Source organism: Schistocerca cancellata, chromosome 11 (genome assembly GCF_023864275.1).
Source record: "Schistocerca cancellata isolate TAMUIC-IGC-003103 chromosome 11, iqSchCanc2.1, whole genome shotgun sequence".
NCBI lineage: Eukaryota > Metazoa > Arthropoda > Insecta > Orthoptera > Acrididae > Schistocerca > Schistocerca cancellata.
The window spans coordinates 42328741-42355164 of NC_064636.1; the positions used below are offsets into that span (position 1 = coordinate 42328741).

General features: G+C 44.3%; 1 protein-coding gene across 1 annotated transcript in view; it reads left to right on the forward strand.

Annotated features, from left to right (window-relative positions):
* LOC126108163 (treacle protein-like) overlaps positions 1-26424 on the forward strand; it is a 642834-nt gene that overhangs the window by 590736 nt on the left and 25674 nt on the right. The window contains exons 7-9 of the mRNA XM_049913406.1: positions 8974-9195; positions 12104-12269; positions 20010-20227. Of these exons, the coding sequence (XP_049769363.1) occupies positions 8974-9195; positions 12104-12269; positions 20010-20227 (606 nt within the window). The remainder of the gene's footprint in view (positions 1-8973; positions 9196-12103; positions 12270-20009; positions 20228-26424) is intronic.

Below are 26424 nucleotides of genomic sequence, written 5' to 3' on the forward strand. Positions count from 1 at the left end.
CAACACTCATTCGGTGATCCCCCAAAACAATTCTCTCCACTTTCTCGATCGTGTCGTCAGACCGGCTTGTGCGAGCCCGAGGTTGTTTCAGTTTGTTGTCACACGATGTTCTGCCCTCATTAAACTGTCGCATCCACGAACGCACTTTCGACACATCCATAACTCCATCACCACATGTCTCCTTCGACTGTCGATGAATTTCAATTGGTTTCACATCACGGAAATTCAGAAAATGAATGATTGCACGCTGTTCAAGTAAGGAAAACGTCGCGATTTTAAGTATTTAAAACAGTTCTCATTCTCGCCGCTGGCGGTAAAATTCCATCTGCCGTACGGTGCTGCCATCTCTGGGACACATTGACAATGAACGCGGCCTCATTTTAAAACAATGCGCATGTTTCTATCTCTTTCCAGTCCGGAGGAAAAAAAAATTGGTGGTCTTAGAACCTGAATGCACCTCGTAATACTTTTATCTGTTACTGGCCAATTTTAACCTCATGGTCACTATCAAGTACTTGCATGTAAGTGGTCTATATACATCTACTGTTTGTAGAAAATACATGACGTCAAAAAACTGAATACTGGTAAGAATGCTAAGGCGTGATCCACCCAGCCTGTGAACTATATGCCATGGCATGACGACACTGACTGGAATGTGCGTTGGCATTCTTCCTAATATTTTATTTTTTCGATTTCATGTATTTTGTACAAAAATGGGCTTATGACCACTTACATGCAAGTATTCGATAAAGACCACAATGTTGAAATTGGCCAATACCAATTAAAAGCATTACATATATGTAATAACTTCAAGTTGAACAAATGTATTTCAAGGAAGACGCAATACGTGAAAGTCACAGATCAAGTAAACAGAGTAAGACGTGTGTACACTTTAACAGTCAAATCATAACTGAGTCCGAGTCTAGTGGCTTCTGGCTGGCTGGCCGCTTAGGTGGCGCTGCTGCTGCACGGCTGGCAGAAAGCGCCGCACGTAGAGGACGCGCGTAACTGCGTGGCGGCACTTTGAAAGATCGGCGAGTCAGAAGAATATAATTGCCCAATTTGAACCTTGGGTGCAATGGAAGAACGGCACAGTGGTGCTATGCTGTATTCTGAGCTGTTCCTGCAATGACACCAACACGTCACACCACATTTGCGTCTGTCTGAGGGCTGCTGCATTAATCTGTATTTCATTTTGTATGTTTTGATGTTTACAAATTATGGTCTATTTCACTATAGTGGAGCTAAACTATGTAGTCAAAAGTATCCAGAAACCTGGCTGAAAATGACTTAAAAGTTTGTGGCACCCTCCATCGGTAATGCTGGATTTCATTATGGTATTGGCCTGCCCTTAGCCTTGATGACAGCTTCCACTCTCGCAGGCATACATTCAGTCAGGTGCTGCAAAGTTTCTGGGGGAATGGCAGCACATTATTTGTGCAGTGCTGCACTGAGTAGAGGTATCGATGTCGGTTGGTGAGGCCTGGCATGAAGTCGGCGTTCCAAAACAGTCCAAAGGTGTGCTATAGGATTCAGGTCAGGACTTTGTGCAGGACAGTCCATTACAGGGATGTTATTGTCATGTAACCACTCCACCACAGGCTGTTCATTATGAACAGTGGCTCAATGGTGTTGAAAGATGCCATCCCCAAATTGCTTTTCAACAGTGGGAAGGAAGAAGGTGCTTAAAACATCAATGTAGGGCTTTGTTGTGATAATGCCACACAAAACAACAAGGGGTGCAACCCTCCTCCACGAAAAACCTGACCACACCATAACACCACTGATGCCGAATTTTACTGTTGGCACTACACACGCTGGCAGATGACGTCACCGGGCATTCGCCATACCCAACCCTGCCGTCAGATCAACATATTGTGTACCGTGATTCTTCACTCCACACATTGTTTTTTCACTGCTCAGTCATCCAATGTTTACGCTCCTTACACCAAGCGAGGCGTCATTTGACATTTACCCGTGTGATGAGTGGCTTATGAGCAGCCGCTCGAAAATGAAATCCAAGTTTTCTCACCTCACGCCTAACTGTCATAGTACTTGCAGTGGATCCTGATGCAGTTTGGAATTCCTGTGTGATGGTCACGATAGACGTCTGCCTATTACATATTACAACCCTCTTCAACTGTCGGCGGTCTGTCAGTCAACAGACGAGGTTGGCCTGTACGGTTTTGTGCTGTTGTGACCCTTCAGATTTTTACTTCACTATCACATCGGAAACAGTAGACCTAGGGATGTTTAGGAGTGCGGAAATCTTGTGTACAGACGTATGACACAAGTGACACCCAATTACCTGACCACGTTCGAAGTCTGTGAGTTCCACGGAGCACCCATTCTGCTCTCTCATGATGTTTAATGACTACTGAGGTCACTGATATGAAGTTCCTGGCTGTAGTTGGCAGCACAATGCATCTAATATGAAAAACGTACGTTTTTGGTGGTGTCCAATACTTTTAATCACGTAGTGTATTTCACAGAAACCAAGGTCATGTGGGATAATGCAACAAGAATGAATGAATCGTAATAACTCACTAACAAGCCCCTGGAGACCACACATCACTTATACCAAAATTCTTAAAAACTTTTCCTAGACAACCCTGAAATTAGATAGTGTTCACATACATTAATTGTAGGGTGTTTACAGGGTGCTACAAAAAGGTATGGCCAAACTTTCAGGAAAGATTCTTCACACACAAAGAAAGAAAATATGTTATGTGGACATGTGTCCGGAAACGCTTACTTTCCATGTTAGAGCTCATTTTATTACTTCTCTTCAAATCACATTAATCATGGAATGGAAACACACAGCAACAGAATGTACCAACGTGCCTTCAAACACTTTGTTACAGGAAATGTTCAAAATGTCCTCCGTTAGCGAGGATACGTGCATCCACCCTCCGTCACACGGAATCCCTGATGTGCTGATGCAGCCCTGGAGAATGGCGTATTGTATCACAGCCGTCCACAATACGAGCACGAAGAGTCTCTACATTTGGTACCGGGGTTGCGTAGACAAGAACTTTCAAATGCCCCCATAAATGAAAGTCGAGAGGGTTGAGGTCAGGAGAGCGTGGAGGCCACAGAATTGGTCCGCCTCTACCAATCCGTCGGTCACCGAATCTGTTGTTGAGAAGCATACGAACACTTTGACTGAAATGTGCAGGAGCTCCATCGCGCATGAACCACATGTTGTGTTGTACTTGTACGTGTTCTAGTAGCTCAGGTAGAGTATCCCGTATGAAATCGTGATAACGTGCTCCATTGAGCGTAGGTGGAAGAACATGGGGCCCAATCGAGACATCACCAACAATGCCTGCCCAAACATTCACAGAAAATCTGTGTCGATGACGTGATTGCACAATTGCATGTGGATTCTCATCAGCCCACACATGTCGATTGTGAAAATTTACAATTTGATCACGTTGGAATGAAGCCTCATCCGTAAAGAGAACATTTGCACTGAAATGAGGATTGACACATTGTCGGATGAACCATTTGCAGAAGAGTACCCGTGGAGGCCAATCAGCTGCTGATAGTGCCTGCACACACTGTACATGGTACGGAAACAACTGGTTCTCCCGTAGCACTCTCCATACAGTGACGTGGTCAACGTTACCTTGTACACCAGCAACTTCTCTGACGCTGACATTAGAGTTATCGTCAACTGCACGTGAATTGCCTCGTTCATTGCAGGTGTCCTCGTCGTTCTAGGTCTTCCCCAGTCGCGAGTCATAGGCTGGAATGTTCCGTGCTCCCTAAGACGCCGATGAATTGCTTCGAATGTCTTCCTGTCGGGACACCTTCATTCTGGAAATCTGTCTCGATACAAACGTACCGCGTCACGGCTATTGCCCCGTGCTAATCCGTACATCAAATGGGCATCTACCAACTCCGCATTTGTAAACATTGCACTGACTGCAAAACGACGTTCGTGATGAACACTAACCTGTTGATGCTACGTACTGAAGTGCTTGATGCTATTACTGTAGAGCAATGAGTCCCATGTCAACCCAAGCACCGAAGTCAACGTTACCTTTTTTCAGTTGGGCCAACTGTCGTTGAATCGAGGAAGTACAGTACATACTGACGAAACTAAAATGAGCTCTAACATGGAAATTAAGTGTTTCCGGACACTTGTCCACATAACATCTTTTCTTTATTTGTGTGTGAGGAATGTTTCCTGAAAGTTTGGCTGTACCTCTTTTGTAACACCCTGTATACAATGATGATAACTCAGTCTCTGGGATGATCTAGGGGAGAGAAGTGCATCAAACTTAGATAGAAAATCAAGGTTCTCAACTGACAGATTCTGAAGTTACAAAGGCGAATGTGTTACGGGACAATTCTGCCAGTGGAATATAAGAATCTACAGTTTGTCTTCCATTGTTGCGATGTTGTTACTGAGGTCTTCAGTCCTGAGACTGGTTTGATGCAGCTCTTCATGCTACTCTGTCTTGTGTAAGCCACTTCGTCTCTGAATAGCTTCTGCAGACTACATCCATTTGAACCTGCTAACTTTATTCATCTCTTGGTCCCTCCCTATGATTTTGACTCCCCACACTTCCCTCCGCCCCCAAACTGAGGATTACTTGATGCTTCAGGATGATTTCTCCTAACCAATCCCATTTTTTAATCAAGTTGTGCAATAAATTTATTTTCTCTGCTAAGGGTCCCACACTGATGAGTGATATTAAAGTATTGATCAAAGAAGGGTTTTCTAGGCTGCCTCTTTCATGGATGGAGAATTCTTCCAATGCATCTCAGTCTAGCACCTACCTTTCCTACTATAGATCAATCCATATGCATACTCTCATATACTTAATGGATATGAGAGCGTCCAGTGACTGTTCTGCAATAATACAATGAAACAATAAAGGCTCTTTCCATTTATTTATGTGCAATATGAGGTGTGTTCAAAAAGTAAGGTGACTTCATATTTTTATGAAAAAATATTTATTTATTCATTGAAATTCATGTTGTTTCCTTAAAAGTAATCCCCCTCACAACGGAACCTCCTCATCGCACCCCCCCCCCCCCCCCCCCCCCTCAGATTTAGTTATAAGTTGGCACAGTGGATAGGCCTTGAAAAACTGAAGACACATCAATCGAGAAAACAGGAAGAAGTTGTGTGGAACTATGAAAAAAATAAGCAAAATATACAAACTGAGTAGTCCATGTGAAAGATAAGCAACATCAAGGATACTCCAAGGTCACAAGCGCCGTGGTCCCGTGGTTAGCGTGAGCAGCTGCGGAACGAGAGGTCCTCGGTTCAAGTCTTCCCTCCAATGAAAAGTTTACTTTCTTTATTTTCGCAAAGGTATGATCTGTCCGTTCATTCATTGGCGTCTCTGTTCATTGTAATAAGTTTAGTGTCTGTGTTTTGCGACCGCACCGCAAAACCGTGCGATTAGTAGACGAAAGGACGTGCCTCTCCAATGGGAGCCGAAAACATTTGATCGCAAGGTCATAGGTCAGCCGATTCCTCCACAGGAAAACACGTCTGATATATTGTATACGACACTGGTGACGGTGTGTGCGTCACATGAGAGGAATATGTTGCCGACCCACCTAACTTGTACACTTGGCGAATGGGTAAAAAGATTCTTCTACCTTGCCCAATTTAGGTTTTCTTGTGGATGTGATAATCACTCCCATCACTCGCATCGGACGGACAGATAATAATTGTCTGAAAATAGAAACTTAAACTTTTCACTCGAGGGAAGACTTCAACCGAGGACCTTCAGTTCCGCAGCTGCTCACGCTAACTACGGGACCTCGGCGCTCCGGAGCTCGTATTATCCTCGATGTTGCATATCTTCCGCATGGACTACTCAGTTTGTGTATTTTGCTTATCTTTTTCATAGTTCCACACAACTTCTTCCTGTTTTCTCGATTGATCTGTGTTCAGTTTTTCAAGGCCTATCCACTGTGCCAACTTATAACTAAATCTGAGGGGTGTGCGATGGGGAGGTTCCCTTGTCAGAAACAATACACTCGTGCTAACACTTCTTCCAATCCTCGAACCACTTCTCATAAGCACTTTTTGGTATAGCCTCAAGTAATTCCAGTGATGCAGATTTTATTTCCTCAATCATTGAAAATCTTCGTCCTTTCATAGGTCTCTTCAGTTTTGGGAACAGGAAAAAGTTGCAGGGTGCCTAATCTGGTGAATATGGTAGCTGAGGTATGGCTGTCATGTTGTTTTTGGCCAAAAAATCTCTCACAAGCAACAGTGAATGAGCAGGTGCATTGTATCCTCTGCTAAAAGCCATAAATTATTTTTCCACGATTCTGGATGTTTTTTGTGTGTTGCTTCTCAAAAACAGCACATTAACTCGAGATAATACTCCTTATTGACTGTACGACCTTGAGGCAAACATTCATGATGCACTACGTCACGGTAATTCAAAAAAACAGTGAGCAAAACTTTGACATTTGATCGAACTTGGCATGCTTTTTTCGGTCATTGGGACGATTGGGCTTCGGTTTCGACTTCATAACTGTAAACCCCATGTTTTGTCACCTGTTATGACCTTTTTGAGCAAATCTGGATCATCACTGATGTTATTCGAGACCTCCTGAGCGATACTGATGCGACAGTTCCTCTGATCAAAATTGAGAAGTTTTGGAACAAACTTCACTGACACATGTCTCGTGCCCAAAATATAAAACAAAATTGTATGACAGGAGTCGACTATTATTCCAACATCCTCAGCAAATTCTCTTATGGTAATTTGTACATTTTTCAAAACAATTTTCTTCACAGCTTCAACGTTATCATCTGTTGTTGATGTTGCTGGGACATCCAGACCGTGGTTTCTCGTTGCCATGTTTTTGGCCATCTCGGAAGAGCTTGTACCACTCATAAACATTTTTTTCACTTCAAACAGCCTCACCGTATGCCACTGTCAATATCTCAAGTGTTTTAGACCACTTGATTCCATTTTCTACACAACATTTGGTGCAAATTCTGTGGTCCATTTTTTTTGTAGTAATCGAAAATCGCCGAGTACAGTAAAACACGTCTAACCTTTCTATCTGTCAAACACAAAGAAAGTATGCTGTACACTTGAAACTGTGAACATATGTTCGAGACATGTGTACCAATGCAAAAAAAAATAAATAAAAATAATAATAATAATAATAATTTGAATGTACACTCCTGGAAATGGAAAAAAGAACACATTGACACCGGTGTGTCAGACCCACCATACTTGCTCCGGACACTGCGAGAGGGCTGTACAAGCAATGATCACACGCACGGCACAGCGGACACACCAGGAACCGCGGTGTTGGCCGTCGAATGGCGCTAGCTGCGCAGCATTTGTGCACCGCCGCCGTCAGTGTCAGCCCCTTTGCCGTGGCATACGGAGCTCCATCGCAGTCTTTAACACTGGTAGCATGCCGCGACAGCGTGGACGTGAACCGTATGTGCAGTTGACGGACTTTGAGCGAGGGCGTATAGTGGGCATGCGGGAGGCCGGGTGGACGTACCGCCGAATTGCTCAACACGTGGGGCGTGAGGTCTCCACAGTACATCGATGTTGTCGCCAGTGGTCGGCGGAAGGTGCACGTGCCCGTCGACCTGGGACCGGACCGCAGCGACGCACGGATGCACGCCAAGACCATAGGATCCTATGCAGTGCCGTAGGGGACCGCACCGCCACATCCCAGCAAATTAGGGACACTGTTGCTCCTGGGGTATCGGCGAGGACCATTCGCAACCGTCTCCATGAAGCTGGGCTACGGTCCCGCACACCGTTAGGCCGTCTTCCGCTCACGCCCCAACATCGTGCAGCCCGCCTCCAGTGGTGTCGCGACAGGCGTGAATGGAGGGACGAATGGAGACGTGTCGTCTTCAGCGATGAGAGTCGCTTCTGCCTTGGTGCCAATGATGGTCGTATGCGTGTTTGGCGCCGTGCAAGTGAGCGCCACAATCAGGACTGCATACGACCGAGGCACACAGGGCCAACACCCGGCATCATGGTGTGGGGAGCGATCTCCTACACTGGCCGTACACCACTGGTGATCGTCGAGGGGACACTGAATAGTGCACGGTACATCCAAACCGTCATCGAACCCATCGTTCTACCATTCCTAGACCGGCAAGGGAACTTGCTGTTCCAACAGGACAGTGCACGTCCGCATGTATCCCGTGCCACCCAACGTGCTCTAGAAGGTGTAAGTCAACTACCCTGGCCAGCAAGATCTCCGGATCTGTCCCCCATTGAGCATGTTTGGGACTGGGTGAAGCGTCGTCTCACGCGGTCTGCACGTCCAGCACGAATGCTGGTCCAACTGAGGCGCCAGGTGGAAATGGCATGGCAAGCCGTTCCACAGGACTACATCCAGCATCTCTACGATCGTCTCCATGGGAGAATAGCAGCCTGCATTGCTGCGAAATGTGGATATACACTGTACTAGTGCCGACATTGTGCATGCTCTGTTGCCTATGTCTATGTGCCTGTGGTTCTGTCAGTGTGATCATGTGAGGTATCTGACCCCAGGAATGTGTCAATAAAGTTTCCCCTTCCTGGGACAATGAATTCACGGTGTTCTTATTTCAATTTCCAGGAGTGTATTTTGCTAGCGCAATTTGCAAAGTCACCCTACTTTTTGAACAGCACTCGTATGTTTCAATTGATTACACTGAAGGTCAACTGCCAATTTTGCAGCTCCAATTGATCCTGTGCAGGTCTTCCAGCATCTTTAATTTTATAGCACTGCAAATCTGTAAACAATAGCGTTATTCACAAACCACCTCATGAAGCTTCATCAGGTCAGCTATATGTGTTGTGTAAAGTAATAGTCCTGAAACACTGTGTTGCTTTACACTGGTAGTTATTTTTACATCTGAAGATTTATCTGCATCAAGAATTACATGCTTTGCCAGAAACTCTTCAGTCCGACCACAAAGCCAGCCTGATTATTTCCCGCGTATTACGGTGCTTGTTACAGAAAGCAATACGCAGAAGCCAGAGGTACCACCGAAGTCCGTCCCCCAGCGATCCAGCTTAGCCGAGGCCAAGCAGCAGAGTCCGGAATCACCGCCCGGGACTGCCGACGTCTCGGCGTCGACTACTGTCGAGTCCACAGGTGACGACACGGACATTCCGTACGCAGATTCGGATGACGAGGCGAGTGCCGGTGAGATGTCGCCCGTGTACCAGCCCTCCACAGGTAATCCCCTATCTGCTTCACGGCTGGAGTATTCTAAGGATTCATAGTCTTGCGTGCTGTTTATTACAAGGTTACTTCTACCTTGTCTGATGATAGTAGGTGGGTTACCTGGCTGACACAGGGATCTTGACCACCTTTCAACATGCACTATCTCTATTACAGTGCTAACTACCAAAAGCCAAACCGCAGGGAGACACGTATCTCCCTTTCCAGCATAACAGCACAGAAACAATGGTATAGCTCGATGATATGTTGTGAGGCAAACAGCTCTGGAACTACGCACGGCCAAGATATGTAGGCCTGACCTTTAATTGCATCCTTACATTCAAACAGCATTGCATTGCCACTAAACCTGTGGTCTGTGCAGGGACCACATTTTCAGATCAGGATGTAGAGTGTGAATCTTCATGTTCTCACAGTATACTACTTGATCCATAAAATTGTGGAATTAACCAGTCTGATGCTCATATTTTTGCTGTAAATGATTCAACCATCTTCAGAGCATCTGGAAAGGCTGATAATAAAGGCTGCGGCACTCACAATATTCCGAGAAGTTTACAAAGCAAAAGACTTGACATACTTTCTTTACAAAAGAGGAACCATCACAAAGTTTTATAATTATTTTATAAATGAATCCAGAAATAAATTTAATAATTAGCATTAGATTCTGCAATTAATAATATGAATTTTAAGTATGTCAGATATTTCTAAAAGAAAAATAATTTTAGCTGTATCAATCGTAACAACTTAATTTCTTTTCATACATTTTAGTCTGAAATATAGTACATCGTATAAAAAATCAAATTAAATTCTTTCAGTGAAAAAGCCGAGAATGTTCACCTACAGGGTGGTCCATTGATAGTGACCGGGCTAACTATCTCAATAAATAATCATCAAACAAAGAAACTACAAAAAACGAAACTCATCTAGCTTGAAGGGGCAAACCAGATGGCACTATGGTTGGCCCGCTAGATGGCGGTGTCATAGGTCAAACGGGAATCAACTGTTTTTTTAAAAATAGGAACCCCCATTTTTTATTACATATTCATGTAGTACATAATAAAATATGAATGTTTTAGTTAGACCACTTTTTTCACTTTGTGATAGATGGCGCTGTAATAGTCATAAACATATAAGTACGTGGTATCATGTAAAATTCCGCCAGTGTGGACGGTATTTGCTTCGTGATACATTACCCATGTTAAAATGGACCATTTACCAATTGCGGAAAAGGTCGATATCGTGTTGATGTATGGCTATTGTGATCAAAATGCCCAACGGGCGTGTGCTATGTATGCTGCTCAGAGTCCTGGACGACATCATCCAAGTGTCCGGACCGTTCGCCGGATAGTTACGTTATTTAAGGAAACAGGAAGTGTTCAGCCACATGTGAAACGTCAACTACGACCCACAACAAATGATGATGCCCAAGTAGGTGTTTTAGCTGCTGTCGCGGCTACTCTGCACATCAGTAGCAGACAAATTGCACGAGAATCGAGAATCTCAAAAACGTTGGTGTTGAGAATGCTTCATCAACATCGATTGCACCCGTGCCATACTTATATGCACCAAGAATTGCATGGCGACAACTTTGAACGTCGTGTACAGTTCTGCCACTGGGCACAAGAGAAATTATGGGACGATGACAGATTTTTTGCACACGTTCTATTTAGCGACGAAGCGTCATTTGCCAACAGCGGTAACATAAACTGGCATTATATGCACTATTGGGCAATAGAAAATCCACAATGGCTGCGACAAGTGGAACATCAGCGACCTTGGCGGGTTAATGTATGGTGCGGCATTATCGGAGGAAGGATATTTGGCCCCCATTTTATCGATGGCAATCTAAATAGTGCAATGTATGCTGATTTCCTACGTAGTGTTCTACTGATGTTATTACAAGAAGTTTCACTGCATGACAGAATGGCAAGGTACTTCCAACAGGACGGATGTCTGGCACATAGCTCGCGTATGATTGAAGCGGTATCGAATAGCATATTACGTGACAGGTGGATTGGTCGTCGAAGCACCATACCGTGACCCGCACGTTCACCGGATCTGACGTCCCCGGATTTCTTTCTGTGGGGAAAGTTGAAGGATATTTGCTATCGTGATCCACCAACAACACCTGACAATATGTGTTAGCACATTGTCAATGCACGTGCGAACATTACGAATGGCGAACAACTCGCTGTTGAGAGCAATGTCGTTAGACGTATTGCCAAATGCATTGATGTTGACGGACATCATTTTGAGCATTTATTGCGTTAATGTGGTATTTACAGGTAATCACGTTGTAACAGCATGTGTTCTCTTTGAGCATTTATTGCATTAATGTGGTATTTACAGGTAATCACATTGTAACAGCATGTGTTCTCAGAAATGATAAGTTCACAGAGGTACATGTATCACATTGGAACAACCGAAATAAAATGTTGAAACGTACCTATGTTCTGTATTTTAATTTAAAAAAAAATTACGTTACGAAGTGTTTGTCTAAAATTATGAGCCATATGTTCGTGACTATTAGAATGCCATATATCACAAAGCGAAAAAAGTGGTCCAACTAAAACGTTCATATTTCTTCACGTACTACACGAATATGTAATAAAAAATGAGGTGTGGTATTTTAACAAAAAACGTAGTTGATATCAATTTGACCTACGGCAGCACCATCTAGCGTGTGAACCGTAGTGCCTTCTGGTTTCCCCCTTCAAGCTAGACAAGTTTTGTTCTTTGTATTTTTTTCGTTTAATGCTTATTTTGTGAGATATTTGGCCCGGTCACGATCGATGGACTACCCTGTATATGAGAAGTGCTAATATATGCGGTATCGGTTATTTCTATAAGAAAAGGTTATCTTAGAAAAGGGTGTTCCACTACACCGCCATTCTTGCGGCCACAGGGAATCGGCCAGCAGGGGACGCGGACGGGGCAGCTGCAGCGGCGGCGAGGTCGGTGCCGCCGTCTGCGGGCCGCATGTCGTGGACGCAGCAGCTGCTGGAGAAGCTGTCCGAGGAGGAGGACGCCAAGAGGAAGCGGCAGGCCGAGGCGCCCCGCAAGCCCCCCAGGTGAGAGGGCGCTCGCTCGCAGCGGCGCCGTCGCCCCCACTGTCGGGGAGTCGTTGCTGCGAGCCGAATGACCGGCATCCCTCTGTTTCTCCCTCACTAGATTTCTTCCATCACAACAGAGCCCCACATCTGCCCGAGTCTCCTCTTTCCTGAATGTCAGCCTAGTCTTCATCCTGCCCCATTCCTTTCCGTGTACTGAAGGGGAATTTCGTGAGACTTCACCCAATACACTTCGAGGCCACTCTCACTAGTTGGCCTTTGCTTCCCTGCTTGTCTTTTGTATTCTCTCTGCTTGTCTTTTGTGGGGCAAATGTGAGGAATTCCATTTCGTGAGCTTGTAGTTGACTTCTGTCTCCTCTAGTTATGGAATGCTGTCCACATTAAAGGAAGCCGTGGGTAGAAAGTATGTTTCAAACACAGCCTGTTTAGCTCTATGAGGAACTTAAGTACCCCAGACAAGTGTTTGTACTAGATAGAAGAATTTTGGTCCTTTGAGTAACCTGTTCAGATCCTCCCATCACTGCCACAAAACTACCAAGATTTGTGAAATTGTTCACATTCTCTATCTTCTTTCCGTCCACAGACAGGTTAAATGAAATGAGGGCTCTACTCTCTGACAGTCCCAGTACTATATTTGATTTCGCTCTTGGTTGGCATGGACTCCTCACTGATGTGTAGAATACAGGGCTATTACAAATGATTGAAGCGATTTCATAAATTCACTGTAGCTCCATTCATTGACATATGGTCATGACACACTACAGATACGTAGAAAAACTCATAAAGTTTTGTTCGGCTGAAGCCGCGCTTCAGGTTTCTGCCGCCAGAGCGCTCGAGAGCATAGTGAGACAAAATGGCGACAGGAGCCGAGAAAGCGTATGCCGTACTTGAAATGCACTCACATCAGTCAGTCATAATAGTGCAACTACACTTCAGGACAAAGTTCAACAAAGATCCACCAACTGCTAACTCCATTCGGCGATGATATGCGCAGTTTAAAGCATCAATGATGCTTTCGAACTCATTGATGGGGACATACTGTGCCGAGTGTGGGGGGAACTTGATTATCGGCTTGATGTCTGCCGAATCACTAAAGGGGCACATATCAAACATTTGTGAATGCCTAAAAAAACTTTTTGAGTTTTTGTATGTGTGTGCAAAGCATTGTGAAAATATCTCAAATAATAAAGTTATTGTTGAGCTGTGAAATCGCTTCAATCATTTGTAATAACCCTGTATATCATGTTATAAACATAACAATTTTTATTGTAGGGGGGGTAACTGAGATGTGTGTGTGTGTGTGTGTGTGTGTGTGTGTGTGTGTGTGTGTGTGGACGAGCGCGCGCATATATATATAAATATACCTAAAAACAAAGATGATGTGACTTACCAAATGAAAGTGCTGGCAGGTCGACAGACACACAAACGAACACAAACATACACACAAAATTCAAGCTTTCGCAACAAACTGTTGCCTCATCGGGAAAGAGGGAAGGAGAGGGAAAGACAAAAGGATTTGGGTTTTAAGGGAGAGGGTAAGGAGTCATTCCAATCCCGGGAGCGGAAAGACTTACCTTAGGGGGGAAAAAAGGACAGGTATACACTCGCACACACACACACACACACACACATATATATATTTCTTGTATAGTCTCACAACTGTCGTCATCATCATCATCATCATCAACAACAACAACAACAACAACAACAACAACATCATCATCATCAGGTGACAACTCCAATGTTGCAGGTGCTGGTGGAGAGCCTCTTCCAAACTTTCCTATCATTGTACAGCTCTTCCTCACAAACCCTGTCCCAAAGGAGACTGTTTTCAGTGGTGTCATTCTTAGCTACGTAGTTCCATTTTGTCCTTGATTATCTAACATGTCTTTTCCCATTTTGAGTCATTTCAAGATATTTCTTGGCTATCGTGGTTTCTTCTATCCATTTCATGTAATCATACCATTTTGAGTCATTTCAAGACATTTCTTGGCTATCGTGGTTTCTTCTATCCATTTCATTTGATCAAAAGTATCCGGACACCTGGCTGAAAATGACTTAAAAGTTTGTGCTGCCTTCCTTAGGTAAGGCTGGAATTCAGTATGGTATTGGCCCACCCTTTGCCTTGATGACAGCTTCCACTCTCACAGGCATACGTTCAGTCAGTTACTGGAAGGTTTCTTGGGGAATGGCAGCCCATTCTTCACGGAGTGCTGCACTGAGGAGAGGTATCAGTGTTGGTTGGTAAGGCTTGGCACGGAGTCGGCATTCCAAAACATTCCAGAGGTTTTCTATAGGATTCAGGCCAGGACTCTGTGCAGGCCAGTCCATTACAGGGATGTTATTGTCGTGTAACCACTTTGCCACAGGCTGTGCATTGTGAATAGGTACTTGATCATGTGGAAAGGTGCAGTCGCCATCCCCGAATTGCTCTTCAACAGTGGGAAGCAAGAAGGTGCTTAAATCATCGATGTAGGCCTGTGCTGTGATAGTGGCACGCAAAACAACAAGGGGTGCAAGCCCCCTCCATGAAAAATATGACCACACCATAACACTATTGACTCCGAGTTTTACTGTTGGCACTACACACGCTGGCAGAAGACGTTCACCGGGCATTCGCCATACCCACTCCCTGCCGTCGCATCGCCACATTGTGTACCGTGATTCGTCACTGCACACAACATTCTTCCACAGTTCAGTCGTCCAATGTCTACGCTCCTTACACCAAGCGAGGCGTCGTTTGGCATTTACTAGTGTGATGTGTGACATATGAGCAGCTGCTCGACCATGAAATCCGTTTCTTCACCTCCCGCCTAGCCGTCACAGTACTTGCAGTGGATCCTGATGCAGTTTGGAATTCCTGTGTGATGGTCTGGATAGATCTCTGCCTATTACACATTACAACGCTCTTCAACTGTCGACAGTCACTGTCAGTCAACAGACGAGGTCGGCCTGTACACTTTTGTGCTGTATGTGTCCCTTCACATTTACACTTCACTATCACATCAGAAACAGTGGACCGAGGGATGATTAGGAGCGTGAAAATCTCGCGTACAGACGTTTAACACAAGTGACAGCCAATCACCTGACCACGTTCGAGGTCCGTGAGTTCCTCGGAGCGCCCCATTCTGCTCTCTCACGACGTCTAATGACTACTGAGGTCGTTGATATGGAGCACCTGGCAGTAGGTGGCAGCACAATGCACCTAATATAAATAACGTATGTTTTTGGGGGTGTCCGGATACTTTTTATAATCACATAGTGTACCTTCAGTTATCAAATAACTCTTTTTCAAAAATTCCTTTCTTGTTACAGCCAGTTTGCATTTTACAACCTCTCTGCTTCAGCTGTAATCATGTGGAAAGGTGCAGTCGCCATCCCTGAATTGCTCTTCAACAGCAAATAGCAAAACTCATCTTTTATTTCAGTGTGTCATATTGTAATCTAATTCCCTCAGCATCTCCAAATTTAATTCAGCCATATTCCATTTTCCTTGTTTTACTTTTGTTGCTGTACACCTTGAGCTGGTCTGTATTCCATACATCAACATCTACAGATACATCTGCATGATTACTCTGATTAAGTGACTGGCAGAGGGTTCATCAAACCACCTTCAAGAAACATTTCTACCATTTCACTCTCAAACAGCACGCAGGAAAAACGAGCACTTAATTCTTTCTCTGCAAGCTCTGATGTCTCTTATTTTATTACAATGATCATTTCTTCTGATGTATAAGATTACCAATAAAATATTTTCACATTCAGAGGAAAAAGTTGTTGTTTGAAATTTCATGAGATTGTCCTACCATAACAAATAATTACTGTTTTGATGACCACCACCCTAATTCACATATTATATCCGTGACACTCTCTCCCCTGTTTTGCAGTAATGCGATATGAGCTGCCCTGCTTTGAACTTTTTCAATGTCATCTGTTAATCTTATCTGGTAAGGATTCTATACCAGACAGCAATACTCAAGAACAGGGCAGAAAAGCACAGTGTAGGCAGCCTCTGTTGCATTTTCTTAGTTGTCCACCAATAGATCGCAGATTATGATTTGCTTTCCCAACAACATTACCTTTGTGATTGTTTCAGTTTATGTTATTCATAATTTTAATCCCTAAGTACACTCCTGGAAATGGAAAAAAGAACACATTGACACCGGTGTGTCAGACCCACCATACTTCCTCCGGACACTGCGAGAGGGCTGTACAAGCAATGATCACACGCACGGCACAGCGGACACACCAGGAACCGCGGTGTTGGCTGTCGAATGGCGCTAGCTGCGCAGCATTTGTGCACCGCCGCCGTCAGTGTCAGCCAGTTTGCCGTGGCATATGGAGCTCCATCGCAGTCTTTAACACTGGTAGCATGCCGCGACAGCGTGGACGTGAACCGTATGTGCAGTTGACGGACTTTGAGCGAGGGCGTATAGTGGGCATGCGGGAGGCCGGGTGGACGTACCGCCGAATTGCTCAACACGTGGGGCGTGAGGTCTCCACAGTACATCGATGTTGTCGCCAGTGGTCGGCGGAAGGTGCACGTGCCCGTCGACCTGGGACCGGACCGCAGCGACGCACGGATGCACGCCAAGACCGTAGGATCCTACGCAGTGCCGTAGGGGACCGCACCGCCACTTCCCAGCAAATTAGGGACACTGTTGCTCCTGGGGTATCGGCGAGGACCATTCGCAACCGTCTCCGTGAAGCTGGGCTACGGTCCCGCACACTGTTAGGCCGTCTTCCGCTCACGCCCCAACATCATGCAGCCCGCCTCCAGTGGTGTCGCGACAGGCGTGAATGGAGGGACGAATGGAGACGTGTCGTCTTCAGCGATGAGAGTCGCTTCTGCCTTGGTGCCAATGATGGTCGTATGCGTGTTTGGCGCCGTGCAGGTGAGCGCCACAATCAGGACTGCATACGACCGAGGCACACAGGGCCAACACCCGGCATCATGGTGTGGGGAGCGATCTCCTACACTGACCGTACACCACTGGTGATCGTTGAGGGGACACTGAATAGTGCACGGTACATCCAAACCGTCATCGAACCCATCGTTCTACCATTCCTAGACCGGCAAGGGAACTTGCTGTTCCAACAGGACAATGCACGTCCGCATGTGTCCCGTGCCACCCAACGTGCTCTAGAAGGTGTAAGTCAACTACCCTGGCCAGCAAGATCTCCGAATCTGTCCCCCATTGAGCATTTTTGGGACTGGATGAATCGTCGTCTCACACGGTCTGCACGTCCAGCACGAACGCTGGTCCAACTGAGGTGCCAGGTGGAAATGGCATGGCAAGCCGTTCCACAGGACTACATCCAGCATCTCTACGATCGTCTCCATGGGAGAATAGCAGCCTGCATTGCTGCGAAAGGTAGTTTGTGTGATTTATAGTGCAACATGGTTCAAATAGCAATAAAGAAATCTATACCAGATCAATTGTGACCCAAGGAAATAAAAATCGACATTGGTTGCCAAGCTATGGTGGTCCAACCTCAAAATTATGGCAGAGTAAAAGTTGGGAACCACAATGAGAAATACTACTAACGTAGCACTAAAAGAGGGGAATATGTAATTGGCAGAGTTACAGAACTAGCTTTTCTACTTATCTGGCAGCTTCAGACACACTTAAATCAAAACATCTTGACATATTATTCAAGAATTAACACTACTTTCCCAGTGCAGAGAGGAAGATGTTGGCACACCTTCATCTTGCAATTTATAGGCTAAAGTTCCTGGATACTGTGCCCAAAATCCAGATGATCTGCCAGCCATAGTAAACTATATATAATATGACATGGCTGAAGAGCATACATCTAAATGATATTTCTAAAAATACAAGAACCATATCAAAAATATGTATGTACTGTTTTTTGTTGTGGTCTTCAGTCCTGAGACTGGTTTGATGCAGCTCTCCATGCTACTCTATCCTGTGCAAGCTTCTTCATCTCCCAGTACCTACTGCAGCCTCCATCCTTCTGAATCTGCTTAGTGTATTCATCTCTTGGTCTCCCTCTATGATTTTTACCCTCCACACTGCTCTCCAGTACTAAATTGGTTATCCCTTGATGCCTCGGAACATGTCCTACCAACTGGTCCCTTCTTCTAGTCAAGTTGTGCCACAAACTCCTCTTCTCCCCAATCCTATTCAATACCTCCTCATTAATTATGTGATCTACCCATCTAATCTTCAGCATTCTTCTGTAGCACCACATTTCGAAAGCTTCTATTCTCTTCTTGTCCAAACTATTTATCGTCCATGTTTCGCTTCCATACATGGCTACACTCCATACAAACACTTTCGGAAACGACTTCCTTACACTTAAATCTATACTCGATGTCAACAAATTTCTCTTCTTCAGAAACGCTTTCCTTGTCATTGCCAGTCTACATTTTATATCCTCTCTACTTCGACCATCATTAGTTATTTTGCTCCCCAAATAGCAAAACTCATTTACTACTTTAAGCATTTCATTTCCTAATCTACTTCCCTCAGCATCACCCGATTTAATTCGACTACATTCCATTATCCCGTTTTGTTTCTGTTGATGTTCATCTTACATCCTCCATTCAAGACACTGTCCATTCTGTTTAGCTGCTCATTCTGGTCCTTTGCTGTCTGTAACAGAATTATAATGTCATTGGTATACCTCAAAGTTTTTATTTTTTCTCCATGGATTTTAATACCTACTTCGAATTTTTCTTTTGTTTCCTTTACTGCTTACTCAATATACAGATTGAATAACATCGGGGAGAGGCTACAACCCAGTCTCGCTCCCTTCCCAACCACTGCTTCCCATTCATGTCACTCGCCTCTTATAACTGCCATCTGGTTTCTGTACAAATTGTAAATAGTCTTTTGCTCCCTCTATTTTACCCCTGCCACCTTCAGAATTTGAAAGAGTGTATTCCAGTCAACATTGTCAAAAGCTTTCTGTAAGTCTACAAATGCTAGAAATGTAGGTTTGCCTTTCCTTAATCTTTCTTCTAAGATTAGTCGTAGGGTCAGTATTGCCTCACGTGTTCCAGTATTTCTATGGAATCCAAACTGATCTTCCCCGAGGTCGGCTTCTACTAGTTTTTCCATTCATCTCTAAAGAATTCGTGTTAGTATTTTGCAGCTGTGGCTTATTAAACTGATAGTTTAGTAATTTTCACATTTGTCAACACCTGCTTTCTTTGGGATTGGAATTATTATATTCTTCGTGAAGTCTGAGGGTATTTTGCCTTTCTCATACATCTTGCTCACCAGACGGTAGCATTCTGTCAGGGCTGGCTCTCACAAGGCTGTCAGTAGTTTTATTGGAATGTTGTCTACTCCCGGGGCCTTGTTTCAACTATAAACTATGAATTGCAAATGAATAGCTGCAGCACATACAGGTTCATTTGCACTTCATAATATGCATATATTTTTGACACGCTCCTGTATTTTTGAATGTACCATTTTGACTGTCTGGATGATTTAAAAATGGGTCCCCACCTGAAACTAGTCAACAAGTAAATAAGAAAAGTAAAATTTGTAACTTTAGCTGGTTTCCTGTTGTACTGATTAACAGAAGTTGCTGACCTACAATTACACCAGCATGTTGGGAGTTCATCAATTTTACGCAGTTGTGATATAATGATACCGCTCTCACACAGCACAAGTGAGCCAACTGTATGCTCTTCACCCTCACTTGTAGCAGCACATCCAGCTGCCTCACACGCGATGACCACACCGTGCCTTCCTGTGTCCGCAGACTGGTGCGCTATCCCGGGCAGAGGGAGGCGGAGGAGGCACAGCGCAGGGCGTCCGCCCCCACCAGCTACCACCCGCTGCAAACTGTGGGGGCGACAGACCCCGTGCTGGCGAGTGCCGTGCCGGGCACGGACGCGTACGCCGAGCTCATCGACCGCCTCATCGAGGACGGCAGCCCCGCCACACGGCACAGGCCGTACCGCCAGCAGTATGGACCAGGTGGGCGTGTGTGTGTGTGTGTGTGTGTGTGTGTGTGTGGTTCAGGACAGGTGAGGTGGTCTTCTGTCTGCAAAATCAGGAAATCTCAGGAGAAACTTACCTGTATGTAAACATGTTGTGGGGCGGCGGGTGGAAAAATTTTATTTCTATTGTTGCCGTTCTCAACACAGGATCTCTAACTACAATGTTGGCAACCAGAAGGTGATTAGCAGAAACGTGATGCCTGTAATTAAAGTTCACTGTGCCCACTCTGATAGAGAAATAAAGTTATTAGAATGAGATTTTCACTCTGCAGCGGAGTGTGCCCTGATATGAAACTTCCTGGCAGATTAAAACTGTGTGCCGGACTGAGACTCGAACTCAGGACCTTTGCCTTTGGCGGGCAAGTGCTCTACCATCTGAGCTACCCAAGCACAACTCACACCCTGTCCTCACAGCTTTACGTCTGCCAGTACCTCGTCTCCTCATTCTCATTCTGGAAACATCCCCCAGGCTGTGGCTAAGCCGTGTCTCCGCAGTATCCTTTCTTTCAGGAGTGCTAGTTCTGCAAGGATCGCAGGAGAGCTTCTGTAAAGTTTGGCAGGTAGGAGACGAGGTACTAGCAGAAGTAAAGCTGTGAGGACGGGGCGTGAGTCGTGCTTGGGTAGTTCAGTCGGTAGAGCACTTGCCCGCGAAAGGGAAAGGTCCCGAGTTCGAGTCTCGGTCCGGCACACAGTTTTAATCTGCCAGGATGTTTATAAGTTATTGATCATTGAAGTTCAATATGCTGAGGATTTAGGATGATGTCTGGGATTCATAGAAAATGCAGTTTACTATAACAATTTTCACTATATTCTGAAAACGATAAAGCGTAAAGTTCCTTACATGTTTAACCCAGCAATGCTACTATCAGCTATTGTACTATCAGAGCTATTCAAAGGCTAATGCGCGGATCCTTTTATCCCTAGATAATGAAACTGTTCAATATTCATTATCAGTTTAAATGTTCAAAGTGAATGCTCACCAAAATTTGATGTCAATACTCATCAGCCAGCCGGAGTGGCCGTGCGTTTCTAGCCGCTTCAGTCTGGAACCGCGTAACTGCTACGGTCGCAGGTTTGAATCCTGCCTCGGGCATGGATGTGTGTGATGTGCTTAGGTTAGTTAGGTTTAAGTAGTTCTAAGTTCTGGGGGACTGATGACCTCAGATGTTAAGTCCCTTAGTGCTCAGAGCCAGTCAATACTCATCAAACGCCATGTTAGTAATGACAGAAGGTCTGTCCTATGGCGACATGTGAAAACACGACATACACAAACTGAGAATAAATCACTGGAGTTGTTCAGCAATTAACACGTTACCCAAATGCGGACTCATTGTTACATGCATACCAAGTTACGTAATACGGCATCTGAGGCTGTTCCTTGCAACTGCACAGACGCGACGCGTCTTCCGACACAGAGTGCGGGCTGATACGAATCTAGAAGAGAACTGGGGCCTGACTCTAGCTCACAGCACTCTTATTTATATAGCCGCAGTGCGGACTGCCAGAGTCACAGCCAACAACTTTTGCCTTCCTGACCAGCTGCTGGGGCTAGCAGAACACCACTCCAAGTTGCTAAATAATTAATTGCTTCGTTCGTTGAAGGCCCATGAAGCTCTCAATTTAATTGTGCAATCAGCACACAGGTAAGTATTTGTAATTAAATTCTGATGTGGCTAGGTTAAATACTTTTGGCGAGAGAATTATTGTAGTTGCACTGCACACAATAGATGAGCTCTGAACGTGCCCTTTTGAGAGATGCTACAGCTATAGTTTCATAGCTACCTTTTGGAAACCTCTCACATCTTGGTTATTATAGCATATCTTCATTCTACATAAATCTAAACATCCTAGCTTTATCTAATTACTCACTCAATCTATCTTGCTTCAGTACTTTTAGGACACAAAAACAGAAAATCGTGAATTTCAACCAAAATATTACTTCGTGAGATCCAGCATGCTGTTTCCATTAAATTACAATGAAAAAGGAATCTGAATATAAATTTTGAAGTTTCTAGCTCCTTCCGGTTGCACTAATGATTTTTATGTAAAATGTCCAAATGTCGAAAACTGTTAAAGTTACTAAACTGAAACTTAACACATTATTATTTTAGCATCACTCCTGACATGCTACTAACTTTTCAGATTATTTACTTTACTTTTAAGATACTGTGCAACATTCATGACATCATAGCTAGTTACAGCAGATTAGGCTGGCACACAATGGAAAGCGTATGAATTCTATATCGCGTGAGTAGGCTGCTTCCCTACAATGTACATTGTCATTCTGACTATAGTTCTTGACTGCTTACGAGCAGTCAACTTGGTTTCTCATTACATTTAAAGAAAAACCTTATATAGGCTACTGGGTGGGTGAGAAGTCACTCCCTAGTTTTAAATGCCCATAAATTTTTGGTGAAGGAATATTTGGACATGGAACAAGTTGTTGTCAGGTCTCAAGACCATAAGAATATGTATACTACATTACAATTCTACGTATGCTCCTGCATTGTTGACCAAATAATGTGAACATATAGGGATGTCGTCAATTGATTTCTGCAGGAAAGTCACTGAGAACAACTGTGATCCTCTCCTCAGATTCATCGAGCATGAGTGGGTTTGTTCAGTATGCCTCTTTGGCTGAACCCAATAGGGAGAAGTCACCAGGGTTGAGGTCGGGACTTATCAGAAGGCATTGCTCACCATCCCAGCTGATGACCTGAAAAGTATTTGTCCTGCCAGTCACAAAAAATGGAGCAAAATGAGGTGGTGCTCCATCTTACTGAAAAAGAAAATCTGCAACAATGCCCCATTGTCATGTCAGTGGCCATACATATTCATTCAGTATCTGGTGATACTGGTCACTGTTTGTGGTGTCTTGCAGTACGAATGGATCAATGAGATGATTCTGTCATACTACATGATACTGTCAATTTTGGTCAACTTTGTAATTTTTCAGTTTTCATTTGTGGATCTGTTTCTGCTCAATAATGGCAGCCGTGTCAACTGATGAATCTCCCAGTGTGAAACTGCCTCCTGGCTCCAAATGTTCTTGAACATATTTGGCCAATCTTTATGCCATAACAGCATAGTTTCCCCATATTCCATCTGCCTGTCACAATCCTCCAGTGATAACTCATGAACATCTACATCTACAGGGTTATTACAAATGATTGAAGTGATTTCACAGCTCTACAATAACTTTATTATTTGAGATATTTTCACAATGCTTTGCACACACATGCAAAAACTCAGAAAGTTTTTTTAGGCATTCACAAATGTTCGATATGTGCCCCTTTAGTGATTCGGCAGACATCAAGCCGATAATCGAGTTCCTCCCACACTCGGCACAGCATGTCCCCATCAATGAGTTCGAAAGCATCGTTGATGCGAGCTCGCAGTTCTGGCACGTTTCTCGGTAGACGAGGTTTAAACACTGAATCTTTCACGTAACCCCACAGAAAGAAATCGCACGGGGTTAAGTCGGGAGAGCGTGCAGGCCATGACACGAATTGCTGATCGTGATCTCCACCACGACCGATCCATCGGTTTTCCAATCTCCTGTTTAAGAAATGCCGAACATCACGATGGAAGTGCGGTGGAGCACCATCCAGTTGAAAGATGAAGTCGGCGCTGTCGGTCTCCAATTGTGGCATGAGCCAATTTTCCAGCATGTCCAGATACATGTGTCCTGTAACGTTTTTTTCGCAGAAGAAAAAGGGGCCGTAAACTTTAAACCGTGAGATTGCACAAAACACGTTAACTTTTGGTGAACTGCGAATTTGCTGCACGAATGCGTGAGGATTCTCTACCGCCCAGATTCGCACATTGTGTCTGTTCACTTCACCATTAAGAAAAAATGTTGCTTCATCACTGAAAACAAGTTTCGCACTGAACGCATCCTCTTCCACGAGCTGTTGCAACCGCGCCAAAAATTCAAAGCATTTGACTTTGTCATCGGGTGTCAGGGCGTATAGCAATTGTAAACGGTAAGTCTTCAGCTTTAGCCTTTCCCGTAAGATTTTCCAAACCGTCGGCTGTGGTACGTTTAGCTCCCTGCTTGCTTTATTCATCGACTTCCGCGGGCTACGCGTGAAACTTGCCCGCACGCGTTCAACCGTTTCTTCGCTCACTGCAGGCCGACCCGTTGATTTCCCCTTACAGAGGCATCCAGAAGCTTTAAACTGCGCATACCATCACCGAATGGAGTTGGCAGTTGGTGGATCTTTGTTGAACTTCGGCCTGAAGTGTCGTTGCACTGTTATGACTGACTGATGTGAGTGCATTTCAAGCACGACATACGCTTTCTCGGCTCCTGTCGCCATTTTGTCTCACTGCGCTCTCGAGCACTCTGGCGGCAGAAACCTGAAGTGCGGCTTCAGCCGAACAAAACTTTATGAGTTTTTCTACGTATCTGTAGTTTGTCGTGACCATATGTCAATGAATGGAGCTACAGTGAATTTATGAAATCGCTTCAATCATTTGTAATAGCCCTATATATCATCATGATTACTCTGCTATTCACAATTAAGTCCCTGGCAGAGTGTTCAGTGAACCACCTTCAAGCTGTCTCCCTACCGTGAGAATGGCGTGCGGGAAAAATCAGCACTTAAATTTTTCTGTGCGAGCTCTGATTTCTCTTATTTTATCGTGATGATCATTTTTCCCTATGTAGGTGGGTGCCAACAGAATATTTTCACAATCAGAGGAGAAAACTGGTGATTGAAATTTCATAAGAAGATACCGTCGCAACAACAAAATGCCTTTGTTTTAATGACTACCACTCCAATTCACGTACTGTGTCTGTGGCACTATCTCCCCTATTTCGCGATAATACAAAACGAGCCCCCCTCCTTTGAACTTTTTCGATACCATCCATCACTCTCACCTGATTCGCATCAAACACCGCACAGCAATACTCCAGAATAGGGCAGACAAGTATAGTGTAAGCAGTCTCTTTAGTAGACCTGTTGCACCTTCTAAGTGTTCTGCCAGTGAATCGCAGTCTTTGGTTTGCTCTACCCACAACATTATCTATGTGATCGTTCCAACTTACGCTATTTGTAATTGTAATTCCCAAGTATTTAGTTGAATTTACAGCCTTCAGATTTGTGTGTAATCGAAATTTAGCGGATTTATTTTAGTACTCATGTGAATAACTTCACAATTTTCTTTATTCAGGGTCAATTGTCACTTTTCGCACCACACAGATATCTTATCTAAATGATTCTGCAATTCATTTTGGTCATCTGATGACATTACAAGATGGTACATGAAAGCATCATCCACGAATAATCTAAGAGGGCTACTCAGATTGTCTCCTATGTCATTAATATAGATCAGGAACAATAGAGGGCCTATAACACTTCCTTGGGGAGTGCTGGATATTACTTCTGTTTTACTCAATGACTTTCCATCTATTACTATGAACTGTGACCTTTCTGACAGGAAATCATGGATCCAGTCGCACAACTGAGGCGATATTCCATAGGCAAACAGTTTGGTTAGAAGACGCTTGTGAGGAACGGTGTCGAAAGCCTTCTGGAAATCTAAAAATGTGGAGTCAGTTTGACATCCCCTGTTGATAGCACTCATTGCTTCACAAGTATAAAGAGCTAGTTGTGTTCTGCAAGAGCCGGCCGGAGTGACCGTGCGGTTCTAGGCACTACAGTCTGGAGCCGAGCCACCACTACGGTCGCAGGTTCGAATACTGCCTCGGGCATCGATGTGTGTGATGTCATTAGGTTAGTTAGGTTTAATTAGTTGTAAGTTCTAGGTGACTGATGACCTCAGAAGTTAAGTCGCATAGTGGTCAGAGCCATTTGAACCATTTTTTTTGTTCTGCAAGAACGACATTTTCTGAATCCGTGCTGACTATGTGTCAAAAACGTTTTTCTTCGAGGTACTTCATAATGTTCAAGTACAGTATATGTTTGAAAACCCTAATGCAAATTGATGTTAGTGATATAGGCCTGTAATTCAGTGGATTACTCCTATTTTCCTTTTTGGATGTTGGTGTGACTTGAGCAACTTTCCAGTCTTTAGGTACGGAACTTTCTGTGAGTGAGCGGCTGTAAGTAATTGCTAAACATGGAGCTATTAAATCAGCATACTCTGAGAGGAACCTGATTGGTATACCATCTGGACCGGAAGCCTTGCCTTTATTAAGTGATTTAA